At 54.4% G+C, this 18,101-nt stretch overlaps 1 protein-coding gene, 1 non-coding gene and 1 pseudogene across 2 annotated transcripts; 1 reads left to right on the forward strand and 2 right to left on the reverse strand.

Annotated features, from left to right (window-relative positions):
* Window positions 1-3,104: 3,104 nt before the first annotated feature.
* On the reverse strand, window positions 3,105-4,522 carry LOC136169300 (small ribosomal subunit protein eS26-like; annotated as a pseudogene).
* Window positions 4,523-7,982: 3,460 nt separating this feature from the next.
* UNC93B1 (unc-93 homolog B1, TLR signaling regulator) lies at window positions 7,983-17,869 on the reverse strand. The gene is made up of 11 exons (XM_065936596.1): window positions 17,685-17,869; window positions 17,404-17,545; window positions 16,694-16,847; window positions 14,135-14,296; window positions 13,786-13,918; window positions 13,350-13,443; window positions 12,697-12,821; window positions 12,042-12,224; window positions 10,934-11,207; window positions 9,692-9,810; window positions 7,983-8,749 (listed from the first exon to the last, which is right to left on the reverse strand). Exons 1-11 carry the CDS (start codon window positions 17,778-17,780, stop codon window positions 8,414-8,416), a joined length of 1,818 nt encoding a protein of 605 aa, XP_065792668.1. The 5' UTR covers window positions 17,781-17,869; the 3' UTR covers window positions 7,983-8,413.
* Window positions 9,208-9,280, forward strand: TRNAG-CCC (transfer RNA glycine (anticodon CCC)). The gene has a single exon. It is a non-coding gene; the product is annotated as a tRNA-Gly (tRNA).
* Window positions 17,870-18,101: the final 232 nt, after the last annotated feature.

The raw sequence follows: 18,101 nt of genomic DNA on the forward strand, positions 1-18,101 counted from the left end.
CTCCCAAGGGCATGGGTTCAATCCCTGGTTGGGCAACTAAGTTCCCACAAGCCACACGGTCAAAAGCCAACAAACAGAAAACTAAGCGAACTGAATCCACAAGAAGCCCGCGTAGCCCACAAGCAAGTGAAAGTATTTTCAGCCTCCACAGCAACTGTGAAATGAAAAGTGCGACAATGGCGAGACGCTCTGCAGATGCCTCGGATCAGGTTCCTGGGGCTGCGATAACGAACCACAACGACGGCGGTGGCTGGAGACAGGGGGTTACTCTCCCACTTCTGGAGGACAGAAGTCTGAAACCCACGTGCTGGCGGGGCTCCGGGGGGGGGGGGTCCTCCTCCCCCAGGTCTCCTCAGCTTTTGTGACTGCTGGCCTTCCCAGGCTCTACACCTCCGCAGTTACGACAAAACAGAATGTCCCCAGACTCTGCCAAGTGTCTCCAGGGGAATGACATTGTCCCTAGTTCAGAGCCGCCCCACTAGATGACTCTTGCAAACAGTTCTGTGACTTCTCTGGTGGTCCAGGGGTTAAGATCCCTGCTTCCAGTGCAAGCAGGGGCCAGGGGGTGGGGTGGGGTGGGGTGGGGGAGGGCAGGTTCCATCCCTGGTCAGGGAGCTAAGATTCCCACATGCTGTGTGGCGTGGCAAAGAAAATATTAATTTTTAAAAAATGGTCAAAAAATGTAAACAAACAATTCCCAGGGGGAAGAAAGGCTTAAAAGAAATTCTGCTGTTCCAGGGAAGCAGAGAATGGGTGATGGCCAGGGGTGGGGTGGGGTAGAGAGGGGAAGTCGGGGGTCAAGCTGGGTGCTTACAGGAACAATCCCCCTGATGAGGATGTTGCAGGGGGTGACCCATGTGGATGGGGGGGTGGGGTTTTGCAGAGTTTGGGGCAGCGGGATAGCTCCTGTGTTTTCCAGGAAGTGACCGCCAGCTAGGGGAGGGGAAGGAGGGGTTGGATGCGACAAACCTCAGGACAGAGCAGCAGACACTAGATCATGATCTTCCAATGAGACCTGCCAGACTTCTGTCTGAGTGGTGTCTCCCCGGACTCATCTCTGGGTGTGTGCGTGCTCTGCCGCGTCCTACTCTTTGTGACCCCATAGACTATAGCTCGCCAGGCTCCTCTGTCCATGGAATTCTCCAGACAAGAATACTGGAGTGGGTTGCCATGCCCTCCTCCAGGGGATCTTCCGGACCCTGAGACTGAAGTCACATCTGCTGCATTGGCAGGAGGGTTTCTTTACCATGGAGCCCCCTGGGAAGCCCTTAGGCAGGAGGGGGAGAGGGCCACGTGGCTGGGTGCTCTGTGAAGAGGATCCTTCTTGGGGAGAAAAGAAACAGCAGTGCCCAGGACTCCGGGACCCTGGCCTCTTCAGTGGGACTCAACAGGTTAATTTGAGGACCCTCAAACTTGCCCTGGGGACCTGAAGATGCCAGGGCCCCACTCTGGGCTTCTGCCCCAGCAGGTGTGGGATGGGCCCTGGCATCAGCATCTTTACCAGTTTCCAAATGATTGCGAATTTCAGATGGATTTCGCAAGTGGCACTGGGTTCCCTGGAGGGAACAAATGGTGGCTCCGTGGTCATTCCTGGCAAAAGCTACCCAGTAAGTTTTGTGTCAGATCCTGGCCCCTGGCAGCCTCTCTTGTGTCTCTTCCACAGGGAAGCTCCCTAGCCGGGAACCAGCCCTGTGCAGAATGCCCAGTCTCAGTCTCCCCATCCACAGAATGGGGAGAAAGCAGCCAACTGTGACACCCATCTCACGAGGTTGCTGGAAAGTCATTATGGGAGCGGGTAGGATGTTTCCAGAAACTTCAAAGCACTCCGGGCAGTGAGAGGCCTAGGGGTGGGGGGAAGGACAGGAGTCTGTGTGTCCTCTCCAGCCTCAAGGCCCAGCCTGGTGAGGGTGTGGCCAGGAGCAAAGGCAAGGCCAGAGGCGCCTGCCTGCCCTTCACATCACCCGGCCAGAGGGACAGCTGGGGGGCTGTGGTCCCAGGATGGGCTTGAATCGTAGTTTGTGAAGACTGTTTGAGAATCTGGACCCAGAGAAATACATGGTCTTGAGAGCTCACATTCTTCCTAACTACGCTAACCTTCGGGATATGGAGAATACTAGCATCTGGGGTGTAAAGGGTCTTCTTGTTTTCTTTAAACCTTATATAATATTTCTGGCATACAGAAAATACACAGGATAACATGGTCATTCACACACACACAACAACACACACACAACACCCAGCCTCATCAGATCTTAACATTTGCCATGTGTTTATGACTTTGTAAGCGGCGGCGTCTTCTACAGACAAAATCACAGAATATTACATAGACTTGGTGGCTCAGGCGGTCAAGAATCTGCCTGCAATGCAGGGGACACGGGTTCGATCCCCGGTCTGGGAAGATCCCACATGCTGTGGAACAGCTAAACCCACAAGCCACAACTACTGAAGCCTAGAGCCACGCTCTGCAACACGAGAGGCCACCGCAAATAAGAAGCCTGAGCACCACAACTAACAGTAGCCCCCGCTTGCCACAGCTGAAGAAAGCCTTCTCACAGCAATGAAGACCTACTGCAGCCTAAATAAATATTTTTTAAAGAGTAATTCAATTTTTATTTGCTGATGATATGATTCTACATATAAAAAAATTCCAAAGATGGTGAATTCCCTGGTGGTCCAGTGATTAGGGCTCCACTCTCTCACTGCCAATAGCCTGGGTTTGATCCCTGGTCAGGGAACTAAAATCCTGCAACCCACGTGGTGAGGTTAAAAAAAAAATCCCATAGAACACACACACACATACTACTAGAGCTAGTAAACACATTTGGCAAAGTTACAGGATATAAAGTCAATGCTCAAAAATCAGCTGTGTTTCTATATGCTAGCAGTGACCAATCTGAGAAGGAAATTTAGAAAACAATTCTATTTACAATATCATCCTAAAGAATAAAATACCTAGGAATAAATTTAACCACGGAAGGGGAAACTTTTTTACACTGAACTGCAAAATACTGCAGGAAGAAATTAAAGAATATATAAATAAGTGGAAAGATATCCCATGTTCATGGATTGGAAAACTTAATATTTTTTAAAATATTATTTTGACTTCACCTTTTTCCAGAGGGCAGTTTTTCTTTGGTCATTAAGGACTTAGCTCCCCACTTGGTCTTTGGCAAAGGTCATGGGGCGGCACCCCCCGTTCTAAATTGGGGTGGGGGTGTTCAGTCCTTCCAGGCTTCACGGGAATGGTTCCTGACCACCTTGCTATGAATGGTACAACTCACACAGTATTGTAGTTTCACATACAGCTTGGGAGATACGTAGGTATTGAAGACATTTGCGTCAGAAATGTCCTTGATGGCCGCAGTCTCTGTTATGTTTTGATGAACTTCTTAATGGCCTTGTCCTTGAGCACACACGGGGCACAGCTGGCGCTGTGGGTGGGCTGCACGTGGCCACTGCCCTTTTTGGCCTGACTGTTGTTCCTTCTTTTTCCTTGGTCACCTTGGAAGTGAAGGCCTGAGAGATGAAAAACTGAATAATGTTTAACATGGCAATGCTCCTCACAGTGATCTATGATACAATGTAATCTCTATCAAAACTCTAATGTTTTGTAGAAATGGAAAAGCCAATCTTCATATGTAATTGTAAGTCCAATCCTCATCTTTTAAATAGCAAAAAATGTATATAGAAAGAAAAACAAAGTTAGAGGACTTACATTACATTTCCTGATGTGTGAACTTATTACAAACTATAGTAATTAAAGACATTTTGATTATTGCTTAAGGACTGACAGATAGATAGACCAATAACATAGCATTAAGAGGAGTCTAGAAACAAACCCAAATATCTATGACCAGTTGATTTTCAACAAGGATGCCAAGATCATCCAGTATGGAAAGAAAGAGTACTGGAGTGGGTAGCCATTCCCTCTTTCAGGGAATCTTCCCCATCCCGGGATCAAGTCCGGGTCTCCTTCATTGCAGGCAGATTCTTTACCAACTGAACCACTAGGGAAGCTATGGAAAGAGTAGTCTCTTCAATAAATGGTGTTGGGACACCAGACTAACCACACGCCAAAGAAGTTGAATACCTACTTAACTCCATATTCAAAAATTAACTCAGTATGTATCAACGACCCAATATAGGAGTTAAAACAATAAAACTCTTAGAAAACATAGGAGTGAATCTTCATAACCTTGGATTTCACAGTGGATTCTTAAATATGACACCAAAAGCATGAACAACAAAAGAACAAATAGACAAATTGGGATTTACAAAAATTGAAAACTTTTGTGCATCAAAGGACATTATTAAGAAAGTAAAAAGACAACCTACAGAATGTGAGAGAGCATTTGCAATATAATCCGATAAGGGTTATGTATCTAGAATATATAAAGAAGTCTCACAACTCAGCCACAAGAAGTAAAAATTCCAATTTAAATATGCGCAAAGTACCTATCTCCAAAGAAGATATACAAATGATCAAAAGGCACATGAAAAGGTGTCCAGTCTCACGGATCATTATAGAATTTCAAATCAAAATACAATAAGGTACTGCTTCATACCTGCTAGGGTAGCTATAATGAAATGACAACTACAAAAAGCCATAAAAACAGAAAATAGCAAGTCTTGGTAAGGGTGTGCAGACATTAGAATTTCCATACACCGATGGTGAGACTGTCAAATGATGCCTCTGATTTAGAAATGAATTTGGCAGTTACTCAAAAATTTAGCATAGGTACCACTTGACCAAGCAATTCCAGTCCTAGGTGTACACTTTCCCAAATTGAAAACAGGTGTCCAAACAAATATTTGTTCATGAATGTTCATGGAAGCATTATTCACAACAGTCAAAATGTAGAGACAACCCAAATGTCCATTGGTGGATGAATGGATAAACCATTATGGTGTATCCATACAATGGAATATTATTCCACCTTAGAAAGGAATGAAGCTTTGCTGCGAATCTAAAACCACTCTAAAATATAGTCTATTTTTTAAAAAATGAAGAACCTATACATGTGCTACAATATGGATGAAACTTGAAAACATTAGATTAAGTGGAAAAAAAAAACAGACATCAAAGGGAACATGTTGAATGATTTGTTTTACATGAAATGGCTAGAAGAGGCAAATCCATATTGAGAAGATAGTTAAAATCTTACACAATAGAGTCTTAGAATCATATAACTTTTAAAATTACCCAAGGGCAGATTGACACAGAATCACGGAAGCCAAGACCATGATGCTGAGTCTGACTTTCCACTTTGGAGTCCAGACGGCCACCCGGTCCCCTTACCCAGAGGTGACAGAGACATCAATATTGTACTTTACAACCAGACCTGGAGCTGCCAAGAGATGGAGCATTCACATCTGATGGCTTAATTAGGCGTCCCTGTAAGAGCTGGCCGGCTGGGGCTTGCTGCCGTGACTGTTATCCTGCTTGTTCTGGGTGTGTATGTGTGTGTGTGTGTGTTGCTTGTTATGGGTATGGCCTGTTCCGTGTGTCTGTCTGTGGGTCTTGTCCAAGTGCCAGGAGCAGTAAGAGGGGGGCATGGAGTCTTCTGATGGGGAGCCTACCCACCTGCAAGGCATGTCATTGGAAGTCATGCTCTCTCCCAGGTGGCTGCTCCGCGTGCCTGGGCTCATCCCTGGAAATGACTTTGAACTGTGGCCAGCTGTAGATCCATTGTCTTCCCCTCCCCTCGCTTGCCTGGCACGCCCAGGCACCCACACTTTTCCAAATGATGCCCCGCTCTGCTTATGGCTCAAGCATCTGGTTGCCCAGCTCTGTCTGGAATTTGGCTGGAACCCTGCCAGAAGAAGGTCGTCACATCTGCCATCAGAGAATATTGCCTTCCATGCCAGATGCTGCTGGGGAACTGGGAGGACAGGGTGCCAGCCCCCCGCATGACCCAGTCTGGGTCTGCTTGTCACTGAAAGTCTGTGTATGAGGCAGGCAGTTTTCAGCCCCTTCATCTGTCTGAGTCTAGAGATCGCCTGCTGGGGAGGCTGTGGAGAGGAGTGGGCCTCGCTGCCCTTCTAATGGCACGATCCTCGAATCTGCCAAAAACAACTTGGTGACTAGTTTATGCTGCTTCAGAGCAGAGCCTGGGGCATCACAGACCATAGGTTTAATCTCTGTCCCCAGGCTGGGGCCAGAAAAGATGCTGCAGTTCTCTGGACAAGGCAGGAGGGGGACCCAGGGTCCAACGAGGGACTCCCTGTGGGTAACTCCATGCCAGCCTTCTGCTAACACAGAGCTGCCCAAGCGTTCCCTGGTCCTGAACCCTTAGTGTCTCAGTAATTTTTTCACGGAGCTCCTAAGCCAAAAGAAATATCTAACTGTTCTATTTGTGAATTATTTTAGGTCCAATCAATAAATGAGTATGATCTAATAACTTAGTAGTCACTTAGAAAATATATTGAATAATACACATCAACAGAAAGAAAGAAAAAATGGCATTTTTATTTCCTTCGCTAATAACCACCGGGTTTCACTGGCAGCTCAGTGGTAAAGAATTCACCTACAATGTAGGAGACACATGCAGGAGACTCAGTTTCGATTCCTGGGTTGAGAAGATACCCTGGAGAAAGAAATGGCAACCCACTCCAGTATTCTTGCCTTCAAAACCCTGTGAACAGAGGAGCCTGGTGGGCTACAGTCCATGGGGTCGCAGAAGCGTCAGACATGACATAACGACTCGACAGCAATAACCACCGTGACTTACAAACTGGCTGTGTGCACATTCTCAAACCTGGAATCAGGTGGGACACCCCCGGTCTCATGTCTTGCTCCATGGTCATGTCCATATTTTTATCCCGAAACCACAGGAAACCCACCTTCTCAAAGATGTGACATGAAAGGATTTGTGGTGTCATCTAACGCTGAAACTGTGAACCACCTGAACCTGTTAATTTGCTCAGAGCGGGGAGATGTCCACATTTTAGACAATTTAAAATATCCTCTGTGCCCTTGAGAGTTTCCTACAGGCTCTGTGGACCTTGGTGCCACCACAGATACCGTTTACAGAGGAGGAAAGTGGCTCAGACGGGCTAACCCCCTGTCTGAGTTCAAGAGTTTGGCTCCAGGGCCCGCTGAGGCAGCTGGAACCAAACTCAAGTGAGGTCTGCGGGAGGCAGAGGAGAGAGGGCCACAGTGGGTGGAAGAAGCTAGGAGACCGATGCTGAAGTGGGTGTGGACAATGGTCTGGGAGTCAGCCAGGGGTGGATGTGGTGTGAGGAGGAATGCTTTGGCTCCAGCATTGCTGGTACGGATCTGCTGGGGTGCAGCTGGGCTCCAGGACCCTCCTGTGGTCCCCTTGCCTCCCCTCACAGTGGGATCTCAGTCCCCTCTCCCCACAGTGGTGGGTGACCTCAGGGCATAGGGGTCTGCCCCTCCCACCAGCATCTGCATCCCTCATGGACATCACAGAGTAGGTTGTCACCCCGGAAGACCAGCAGCCAAGTTTAGCTGGGCTCAAACATCAATGCCCCAGGCCCATACTGGACATGGGGTAACCCTCGCATGGCTCAGAAATGGACTTGGCCCCAAAAGGAGTCCCTTGGGGAGCTGTGGGCAGAAGCGGCCCAAGGGGTAAAGAAAAGATGGGGATGGGGCAGGAGGGCTGGGGATGTTAGAGGAGGGGGCAGCAGGACCTGGGCTGCAGGATTCCATCCCCTCCTCTAGACCATCTAGGGGGCTGGCTGCCCCCATCACACTCCCCTGAGGTCCCTACTGACGACCTCCAGGTGCCTCTTTGTCCTGAGTGGGTGGGGTGGAACTGGCAAAAGCCAGCGGGGGTTGGTGAGGAGCGGGACCTCCAGGAGTGGGGACAGCCTGGTGAGCGGGGCTTAGGGACCCTCCCTCCCCAACCTCAGTTCAAGGCAGGCGACCCCAGTGCCCCAGTCGGCTAGGTCACCCGGCCACACACGCCGGGCCATCTCTGCTCACCCACGACACGCTTCCCAATCAGGACAATACAAAAATCTCTTTATTGCCCATTTTCTTAAAGTCGTACATCTTGGCGGACCGTGGGATAGAATGTGCAAAGCGGGCGACACATCAATCGGCCCAGACTTGGAGGCAGGAGCTGGGGCGGGCCGGCGGGGTCCCTGCCCCGGGGCTGGGGCCGGGAAAGGGGTCGTGGAGAGAGGACCCCTACGGTCAGAGGAGGGTTTCCACTGTGCGGTCTCTTGAACCCTGGTCCTGGCGGAGGGGTCTCGAGGACCCAGCCCGCCTTGGAAGAGGTTGTGGGGAGGATCCCAAGCTCCAGGTGGCCAGGCTCTGGGAGGGGCGTTCCTGAACCCGGGGCGGGGCGCGCAGAGGGTCCTCCCTGAAATTGGCGCGCGCAATCGGAGGGGCCCCGACCTGAGACGCGCTAAACCTAGGCCGGAGATCACGCTTGGCCCCTCACTGCTCCTCTGGCCCATCGCCTCCCTGCGCCTGTTCGTAGGGACAGGGCCGGCGGTAGAGACCGGCTGGTTCCGGGCCGGGTCGTAGCCCCGCGGGCGGCGCCTCCTCCTCCGCGCAGTCCCCCCGGCCGCCGCCTCCGCAGCCTCCGCGCTCGCCCTCCGCGTCGCTCTCGTCCGAGTTGTCCTCCTCCAGGTAGCGGTAGCCGCGCACCTTGTGCTGGGGCCGCGGGATGCGGGGCTGGCGCGGGACCACGCCCCGCCGCAGCTTCTGCTCCATCCACAGGTACGAGGCGGCGGAGGCCACCAGCGTCGCCAGCAGCACCGTCAGCTTAGCCTGGGCAAATAGGGAGGGGAATGCAGGGGACCCGCGGCCCTCCCGGCCCAGCCCCTCGCCCGGAAAGGCACGCTCAGCTGCTCCGCTGCAGCCCCTCCTCCTGGTGTCCAGCCAAGCTTTTTGGGTACCGTCCTGCCGACAAGGCCCGAACCCCAGCTCTGTCCTTTATGGCCGGCCACCCTACTTCTCAGGGCCTCGGTTTCCCTTACTGTATTGATAATCCTTTTGCCTCCCGGGGTAGACGTGAACGGAGGCTTGGCCCACCTTAACAGGGCTTAAATTACCCTGTCCCTTACATGTGAGGACCATAAGTGACACTTGTTACAGGGTTTGACTGTAACAGGCAGTCAGAAATAATTTTACATCATAAGGCAGTACATTCACACATATTCACAGGCATACTCCCTGCTATTCCCTATGCTATTTCATTAAAAAAAACAAAAAGTTTGCCAGGGACTTCCCTGATAGTCCAGTGGCTAAGACTCTGTACTCCCAATGCAAGGGGCCCAGGTTCAATTCCTGGTCAGGGAACTAGATCCCACATGCTCCAACTAAGATCCTGTGTGCTGTGACTAGGACCCAGTGCAGTCAAATAAAAAAAAAATTTTTTTTTAATTGTTTTTAAAGTTGGCCAGAACCCTTGAGGGTCAAGGAGGGAGAGAGACTTTCAGCATCCAGCTCATAGCCCAACATCTAGTTAACAGGTGACCAAACAGCCCACAAGGCAGCTGGGACGTGCCCACAAGGCTAGAGGGCAAACTATGAACCCTTTCAGACACGGGTAAACTGAGGCTGGCAGGAGATGAAGCAGTAAGTAACAAGCCAGTGGGCTTTGCCCAGGGTCTGGCTCTTGGGCAGAGAATGCCTTTCAGGGTCTGTGAGGCCAGGGCGGGCACTCAAAAGTACCTGTTGTCTAGGGAGTCAAGTAGGGAGGGTCCTCACCTTCATGGGCAGGCTTGAGCCCAAGTAGACGGTGAAGATGGCCACAGCCTGCCACCAGTGATAGATGGTGAAGATGAAGTCTTGCCTCTCCTTGTCCTCATACAGGATTCCCAGGAGTGCTGCAGACAGGGCCGGGCAGAGAGGGGAGAGGAGCCAGGTGGGGCCCAGAGCTGCGGTTCTCCCTCTGGGGACCCCCCCCCCCCCATGCCCTGCGCTGGTCCCAGCCCTTGGCAAGGGCCCTTAGAAAGCTGTTGTAAACCGGTCCTGGCTTGCCCCCTAGTGGTTCATTATTGTTGGGTCACTCTCGTCTCCCTCTCTGCGATCCCATGGACTGCAGCACTGCAGGCTTCCCTGTCCTTCAATATCTACCGGAGTTTGCTGAAACTCACGTCCGTTGAGTCAGTGATGCTAACTAACCATTTCATCCTCTGTTGACCCTTTCTCCTTTTGCCTTCAATCTTTCCCAGCATCAGGGACTTTTCCAGTGAGCCCCCTAATGGACACACCCTGGTTACTATTCTGGGATGCAATGGACCTGTTCTGGGGCAGAGACCTTAATACATTTCCAGTGTTCTGAAAACTATGCCAAGGTGGACCCTGCCCCCTAGTATGAAATAAGGCCTCCCCAGTGTTTTTTTTTACATGGTTCCTAACAGGTGTCCAATACTTTGGCCACCTGATGTGAAGAAATGACTCATTGGAAAAGACCCTGATGCTGGGAAAGATTGAAGTCAGGAGAAGAAGGGGACAACAGAGGATGAGATGGTTGGATGGCATCACTGACTCAATAGACATGAGTTTGAGTAAACTCTGGACGTTGGTGATGGACAGGGAAGCCTAGCGTGCTGCAGTTCATGGGGTCTCAAAGAGCCAGACATGACTGAGCAACTGAACTGAACAGGTGTCCACAGAGCCCCATACTCAGCTCACGGAACCACACACTGTCACCCTGAATCCCATGCCTGCCCTGGGAGTCGACAGGATGTTCATGCAGGTGACTCCATACCTGCTCTGAGGGTGTCCACAGCCCCCATCTGTCCCTGCAGTGTCCACGGGACTTCCCCCCCACAACAGTGTACATAGGGATCCCACCTGCACCCACCAAGGCACCGTCCTCATGACAGCCCTCCAGAGTGTCCATCGACCCTAAGTCTGTCCCTGGGATCTCTGTGCTCCCCACAACTGCCCCGAGGAGCCTCTGGATCCCCTGTCCAGCTACCCAGGGCCCACGGCTGTACTCACTGCTGATCCCGGTCTTGTTGAGGGCACTGCCCACACCCCAGAGCACGGCTACGGTGTAGAGGATCCAGATGTGCTGCAGGGCCCGGGGCTTGGGGGCCCAGAAGAAGAGGCTGAGAGTGAGCAGCAGGTGCAGTCCAGCCCCAGCCACCAGGGGCACCGGCCGTGGCAGCCACGGCCCCAGCAGGCCCAGGGCCGAGGAGGCCGAGGCGCCCAGGCTATAAGCCACGAGGAGGTACGCCAGGCGTTCCAGCCCCACCGAGCACACGCCGTAGCCCTAAGGGGGACGGGGGTGGGGTTGGTGGTCAGCTGGCCCAGGCTCTTTGACTCAGGTCAGGTCACATCCTGCCCTCTCAACGGCCACCACAGGGCCAACTTCTTCCAAAGCTTGTGGGACGTTTCCTTCGGGATAGACTATGAGAAAATGCTTGGACAGTGGCCCTAGACACCAAGGTTGGAACCTTCATGGAACCAAATACTTTCTGGGCACGATTCCGTCTCAACTGGAAGTGAGTCATTAGATACTTCCCAGATGAGGAAGCAGGCTGGGAGAGGTGAAAGTAACTTTCCCAAGGTACACGGGGATTGGGGGAGGGAGGCAAAAGGAGAGGGGGAGGATATCTGGGCCTATGATTGTCCCTCGGTGTCTGCAGGGGTTTGGCTCCAAGTCTCTCTGTGGATACCCTCTGTGGATGCTCAGGTCTCTTCTATAAAATGGGGTAGTGCTGTGGGCCCTCTGGATCTGCACATGCGGAGAGCCGACTGTACTTGTATTACACATACTTATAAATTCGAAATTTGAAAAGACCCTGATGCTGGGAAAGATTGAAGGCAGGAGGAGAAGGGGACGACAGAGGATGAGATGGTTGGATGGCATCACCGACTCAATGGACATGAGTTTGGGTAAACTCCTGGAGTTGGCGATGGACAGGGAGGCCTGGCATGCTACAGTCCATGGGGTCACAAAGAGTCAGACACCACTGAACCACTGAACTGAACTGAACTGAACTGATCAATTCGAAACTTATTTGAAACTTATTCGAAACTTGTTTTTCCAAAATTCAAATGCCGTGGACTTTATCTGGCTTTACCCTCTGCAGGCTGCACTTACCAGCGCGAGACCAGTGCAGGCAAAGAGCACCTCGAAGCCGCTGTAGATGAAAAAGGGCACGAGGTGGCGCAGGCGGAAGTCGCGCACGTGCTTGAAGGGCAGCTGGAAGATGTTGCCCCAGCCCACGCTGCGCAGGTCGATCTCCTCCGTGGGCCGGTATGCGGCTCCGCACAGGCCCAGCACCTGCAGGCCAGGTGGTGAGGGAGGGGGCGGGCAGCTGGGAGCCCTGGCTCCGCCCCTTGAACTCGGCCCCGCCCTCCCAGCCCCAGCCCCGTCCCCCCAGCCCCAGCCCCGTCCCCGGCAAATCCCAGAGCTGGCCTCCCGGCCCCGCCCCCAGGTTGAAGCCACACCTCGGACCCTCGCCCCGCCCCTCATCCCCCCACCCGCGGTTCCGCCCGGTGTCACAACCAGTCCTCCAGGACCCTGTCTCCAGCTGACCCCGGATCTGGCCTGGGCCTTCTCTCACTGGCCTCCAGTATTCCAAGTCCACTTTCAGTCCACAGGCATCGGCCACGCCTCCAAACCTCAAGCCCAGCGCGTAGGCTCAGGTCCCCTCCCGAGGACTCAGCCCTGACCCCGGACTCAGACGAAGCCGCCTCTCTCCCCGCCAGGGGCCCCAGACCCGACCCCGCCACACCCCCACCCCGGGCCGCACCAGCAGCATGGCCAGGAAGGCCACCGCCATGAGCACGCTCTCCACCACAATGAGGTTTCGGCTCCGCGGTAGCGTTCGCAGAACCGTCTTGTTGAAGCCGAGAAGGATGCCCTGGCTGTTACTGCCTGAGAAACGGGAGGGCGGGGGGCATCGTGAGGCAGGGAGCAGGGCACACTGGCAACTCAGCCATAAAGAAATGGGACCAGGCAGATGGGTGAGGGGAGTGTCAGAGGGGGTGCCTGAGGACCCGTGTCTGCAAAGGCAGGGTTCCTGTGGAAAGCACTTTGGAGGTGAGGGCCAAGGGGGCTGAAAATGCCTCTCCCCAGGCTGCCAGCCCACCTTCCACCTCCATACACCTCCCTGCATCGAGGGTATACTTGATCCTGAGAGATTCCACAGGCGGCCTCAGCCCAGATGGCACCTCCTCTAGGCAGCCTTCCCTGATGCATCCTACCCTGACCCCAGGCTGAGTCAGATGTCCTAAGGACAAGGCCCTTTGCTCTTCCTGATCACCAGAGCTGTGACGGCATGCTCTCAGCTCTGGATCCTGTGAGCGAGGGCATCCTTTCCGCCCTTGAGGGCCCAGTGTCTGCCGGGTGACTCAGTGGGGGAGACGAGCAGACCTTAGGGAACCCACCCCCCTGAGCACTAACCGCAGTTCTGCACATTGTATAGCGTGTGGTTCAGGTCATACAGGTAGTGGTTCAGGAAGTAGATCATGGGCAGCTGGGCGCAGGCGAAGCTCAGCTGCGGGCAGAGGGTGGTGTGGGTCAGGTGTGGGGCATGGACCCAGGTGGAGAGCACAGGCACCATCTGGAGGGGTCTGGGCACAGCCTTGGGAGGACAGGGACCCTCCCACCTCTGGGGGGCAGTCCGGTGGTGGGGGGTGCCCGTTGCAGGAGGACTTCCTCCTGGTCAGCACCATGGACAGTGAGGTAATGAGGCCTCTGTCACCAGAGGTAAGCAAGCAAGGGTTGGCCTAAGAAAGGGCAGTGGACTGGAGGGCTGGAAAGACTGTGGGATGGGCTGCAATATGTGATTCTGGGCCTGGAATAGCCTGCCCCCAGGGTCCCCAGGTATGGCACTCACGTGGAAGAAGCTGTAGAAGATGGCTTGGAAGACCAGGAGGTAGGGTGCATGGGAGCCCCGCGGTGGGCGCTGCTGGGGGCCCTGCTCATCCTGCTCCTTGTAGTGGGAGTACTCATAGTATTTCTGGGCCATCCTGGACCACAAAGGAGAGAAGGCTTTCCCCAGCTCTACGTCAGCCAGATGCCTTACTTTCTGTACCCAGGCATATGTGCTACCTGGCCTGTGTTCCACCTATGGGGAAGCTGAAGCCCAGAGGGCAAATAAGGCTGGCCTAAGGTCCGCCACCTGAGGTGGGCAGTACAGCTCTGTTGGGTTCCCGGTCTTCCACCCTGTTGCCCACCAGACTCACCTGGTGATGTAGTTGCCCATGGAGGCCCAAAGGGGCACAATGGCCATGCCCAGGGCCACGGCTGAGGGCACAAGCGTGTAGTAGCGCTCCCAGTAGTTGGTGGAGACAAAGAGGGCGTAGATGCCCACAGCCAGGAACATCATCCACTTGGTGCCAAAAAACCTGCAGGTGGTGGGAAGGATGCTGGCACCACGGGCTACCTAGGCGGCTGCGGCCCCAGACCACAGGGGCCACAACTCCGGGTCCCAGCTCCCGAGGCTGGGTGAGGTGGGGAGAGATCCCTGGCCTTGGAATCGAGGGACCTGAACTAGAGTCTCAGAGATACGGACTTGCTGGTGGCCTCAGGTGAGCCACAGTAACCACACGATGGAATGTGCGCCGTGCCCCAGCTGCGAGCTTCTCACGGCCACCGCAGGGACAGCGGAGATAAAGCGAGGAGAAGGTGTCAGGAGACAGTGGCCTGTGGACACAAGGCCCCTCCTCTACCCACGAACAGTGACTGCAGGACCCAAAGCGAATGTCTAAGGAACTTGTCCCAGGAAACTGGGTGAAGGAAAACCGAGGACCACAGAGAGAGCCCTAGCGCCACGTCCCCTCTGCACTTTGCCCTTTCAGTCCAGCATGGTCAGTTGGGAAATTTCCTCTTCACTGGCTCCTAGAACAACAGCCTCACTGGCTCTTGGAAAGTGTCACACTGTGTTAGGAAGGGATTGACAAATGACAGGATAAGGGCCCATTCAGAGTGTGGAGGCTGATCAGGTTAGAAACCACCCCTCTCATCTTGGGATTAGCTTTGTTTTGGTTTTTGTTTGTCTGTCTGTTTTGACTATTTGTGCTCATTATTTCCTTTCTTTGAGTTTCCAGCAAGCTCAAAGTTCAGTGACTCTGGTTTTCTGATACAATTGCTTTCTCTTCTACAATAGGGTCCTGGTTCTTTTTTATTTTATTTTATTGGAGTATACTTGCTTGTGAAGAGATTAAGAAGAGGTAGCAAGAATACACAGAACTATACAAAAAAGGTCTTAATGACCTAGATAACCATGATCATGTGGTCACGCACCTAGGACCAAAATAGTCAATCCTAAAGGAAGTCATTCATTGAAAGGACTGATGCTGAAGCTGAAGCTCCAATACTTTGGCTACCTGATGTGAAAAAAGTCGACTCATTGGAGAAGATCCTCATACTGGGAAAGATTGAGGGCAAGAGGAGAAGGGGGTGCGCAACAGAGGATGAGATGGTTGGATGGCATCGCTGACCCAATGGACATGAGTTTGAGTAAGCTCTGGGAGTTGGTGATGGACAGGGAAGCCTGGCGTGCTGCAGTCCATGGGGTCACAAAGAATCGGACACGACTGAGAGACTGAACTGAACTGAACTGCCGTCTAATAAACAGACATTCAGCCTCCCCTGATCTATTTGGGGAAAGGCACCGAAACTGCACTGTACATTTTGAAACTGCAAAAAGTAAAACTACTAACACTCATTGCTGGTGAGGCTGTGGTTTTAAAAATAACACAGTCAGTGCTCAGGCAGGTGGTACAGTCCTTTGGAAAGTCCACCTGGGAGTATGGGGGTAAGGAAAGCATGGGGTTCCGAGTCACTCTGCCTGGGTTCAGGCTTTCCAGTCTGCACTTCTGCCTGTGGGAATCGGTTCAATCTCTTGGCCTCCCTGTGTCTGAGATTAGAGCATCCACCTTGGATTGTAGGGAATGCGATATGCTTATAAAGTGCCCAGCACAAAGGAAATGAGGTCACTGTGAATAACAGTGATAGGTTTCAGGAGCCATAAAGCCTTTTATATGCCTCTGACCTAGTCAGGGCAGGTCTGAAAATTTATCCTAGGAGGTTTTCTTCCATCCTACCGTTCTTTCTTTCTCAGCCTCTCTCTCTCCCTCAATCCCTCTCTCTCTTTAAGACAAGGAAACAGCCCAGAAGCTTGGGAGTGGGGCGGGGCTGCTCTTGTTTTGGAAAGACAGGGCAAGAGATCCAGTGCACGCACTGATCTCTGGGTCCCATCTGAACACGGACCTACCACCTGGTGGTTAGTTCTTGTGGCGGGCCCGGCGATGGCCCCGGATGCCAGTAAGGCTCAGGTCTGGAGTGGACACCCCCAGGACACCGGCCCAACCTGCCCTTTGCAGTGAGCAATGTCCCTCAACACTGCCACCGCTGATGGGTCCTGGGGTGTGTCCCTGGGCTTTGCTGGCTGATCAGGTTCTTTCCAGAAACGCCACAGCCCTGACCTCATAAGCTCACTGTGGCTCCAGGCCACAAAGCAGGGCACAAGAATGATGCCACGTGGGGTACGGGCAAGCTGAGGGAAGGAGCCAGAGCGAATTTCTCTTGCTTGAAACCCACAGTGTCCCAGGTCAAAGCTCTTGTTTCTTCCCCAAACCTGGGTTTCACTCCTTCTCTCTCACCCCTCCAGGTCAGCAAGGCCTCTCCCCAGCCCCCAGGAACACCAGGGCAGCTGGAGAGCCCGGCGTTCAACAGCCCTTGCACCCCTTCAAGGTCGGCGTGCGGGCAGCCCAGCTCTGGCAGGGACGGTGGCCGCGTACCTGATGAGTACCGGCGTGTAGAGCAGGGCGGCGATGGGCGTCACGTTGATGCCCATCAGCATCTTGCTATCGATGTCGGGCAGCCCCATGTTGCCGTACTTCACCTCGCGGTAGGTCTCGTCGTAATGCAGGATCAGTTGCATCTGCAATAGGCCTGGGGGGCAGGGAGCGGGCATGGAGGGGGCCGCCTGGCTCTGGGGTCAACCCAGCAGAGGCCAGAACGCAAAGCCCAGCAGGGAGCTCCAAGCATCAAAGGGATCCCTAACTCCAATGCCCAGGAGAACAGCGGGGAGGCCCAGGTCCCACCGGGCAGTGGCAACGACGGCGACTTGAATCTAGACGTCCCCCTCCCCTGCGTCGCTCTGCCAGACTTTGCGACCCCAGGGCCCCCAAGCCCCCCGCCCCAAGGGTGGCAGCAGATCCGCCCAGGGCCCCCAGAGCCGCCCCCGCACTCTCGAAGGCCGAGGCTGGCCCCCACCCCGGGACGCCCCCACTGAGGGGGCGCCGCAGCTGCATCTGCAAGGGCGCAGATCGAGAAGTGAAAGAGGAAGGGAGGCCGAGGTTTCTCTTTCCCTGAGAAACAGATCCGCAGATGGAGCCGGAGGAGGATGGGGGAGCCTTGCGTCCCCGCGCGGAGCCCGTGGGCAGTGCCTCCTCGCTGGGCCCGGGGCCCAGCCCGCCCCCCGCGGGGCGCGCCGCCGGCCACCTACCCAGGTAGACGCCGTAGGTGAGCATGCCGCCCGCGCTGGCCGCCAGCACGTTCTTGAGCACGCCGAGCCGCTTGCGGCGGTAGTAGCGGCGCTCCTCCTCCTCCTCGTTGTAGTTGGGGTACGCGCCCACCAGCTCGTCCAGCTGCGGGGCACCACTGCCGCTCGCAAAGGCGCATCCCGGCCGCTCCCGCGTCCAGCCCCGCTGCCCCCGCCCCCCGGGGCCGGGGAGACCCAGGCCCTCCCGGTGCCCGCGCCCCGACGCCGTCCGCGCCCCGGCTCACCGGGGCCTCGGGCCCGTCGGGGACTCCGAGCCGGTCCTCATCGCCCTGCGGCCCCGCGGCCCCCGCCACCGGGTAGAGCGGCGGCTCCGCCTCCATGGCCCGACCCGCTGGAGGACTCGCCCGGGAGTCCAGGCAGGGGGCCGGCACTTCCTCCCGGCGCCGGGACCGGCCGCGCCCCGCCCCCGGGCCACCTCCTCCTCCGCTAGGGGAGGCCCTGCGCGGCTGAGGGCGTGCCTGGCATGTGTGTGTGGGTGTGTGCGTGTGTGTGTGTGTGTGTGTGTGTGTCCGTGTCTGTCTGTTTCTAGGTCTCTGTGTCTGCGTGTCTCTGCGTGTAGGGGAGCACCCATGTGTCCCTCCGTGGCCTCAGGGATGGGAGGTGCTAGTTCGAATCCCCACCCTGCCACTTCGCTCTGTTGT

This window comes from Muntiacus reevesi, chromosome 5 (genome assembly GCF_963930625.1).
Source record: "Muntiacus reevesi chromosome 5, mMunRee1.1, whole genome shotgun sequence".
Taxonomy (NCBI): domain Eukaryota; kingdom Metazoa; phylum Chordata; class Mammalia; order Artiodactyla; family Cervidae; genus Muntiacus; species Muntiacus reevesi.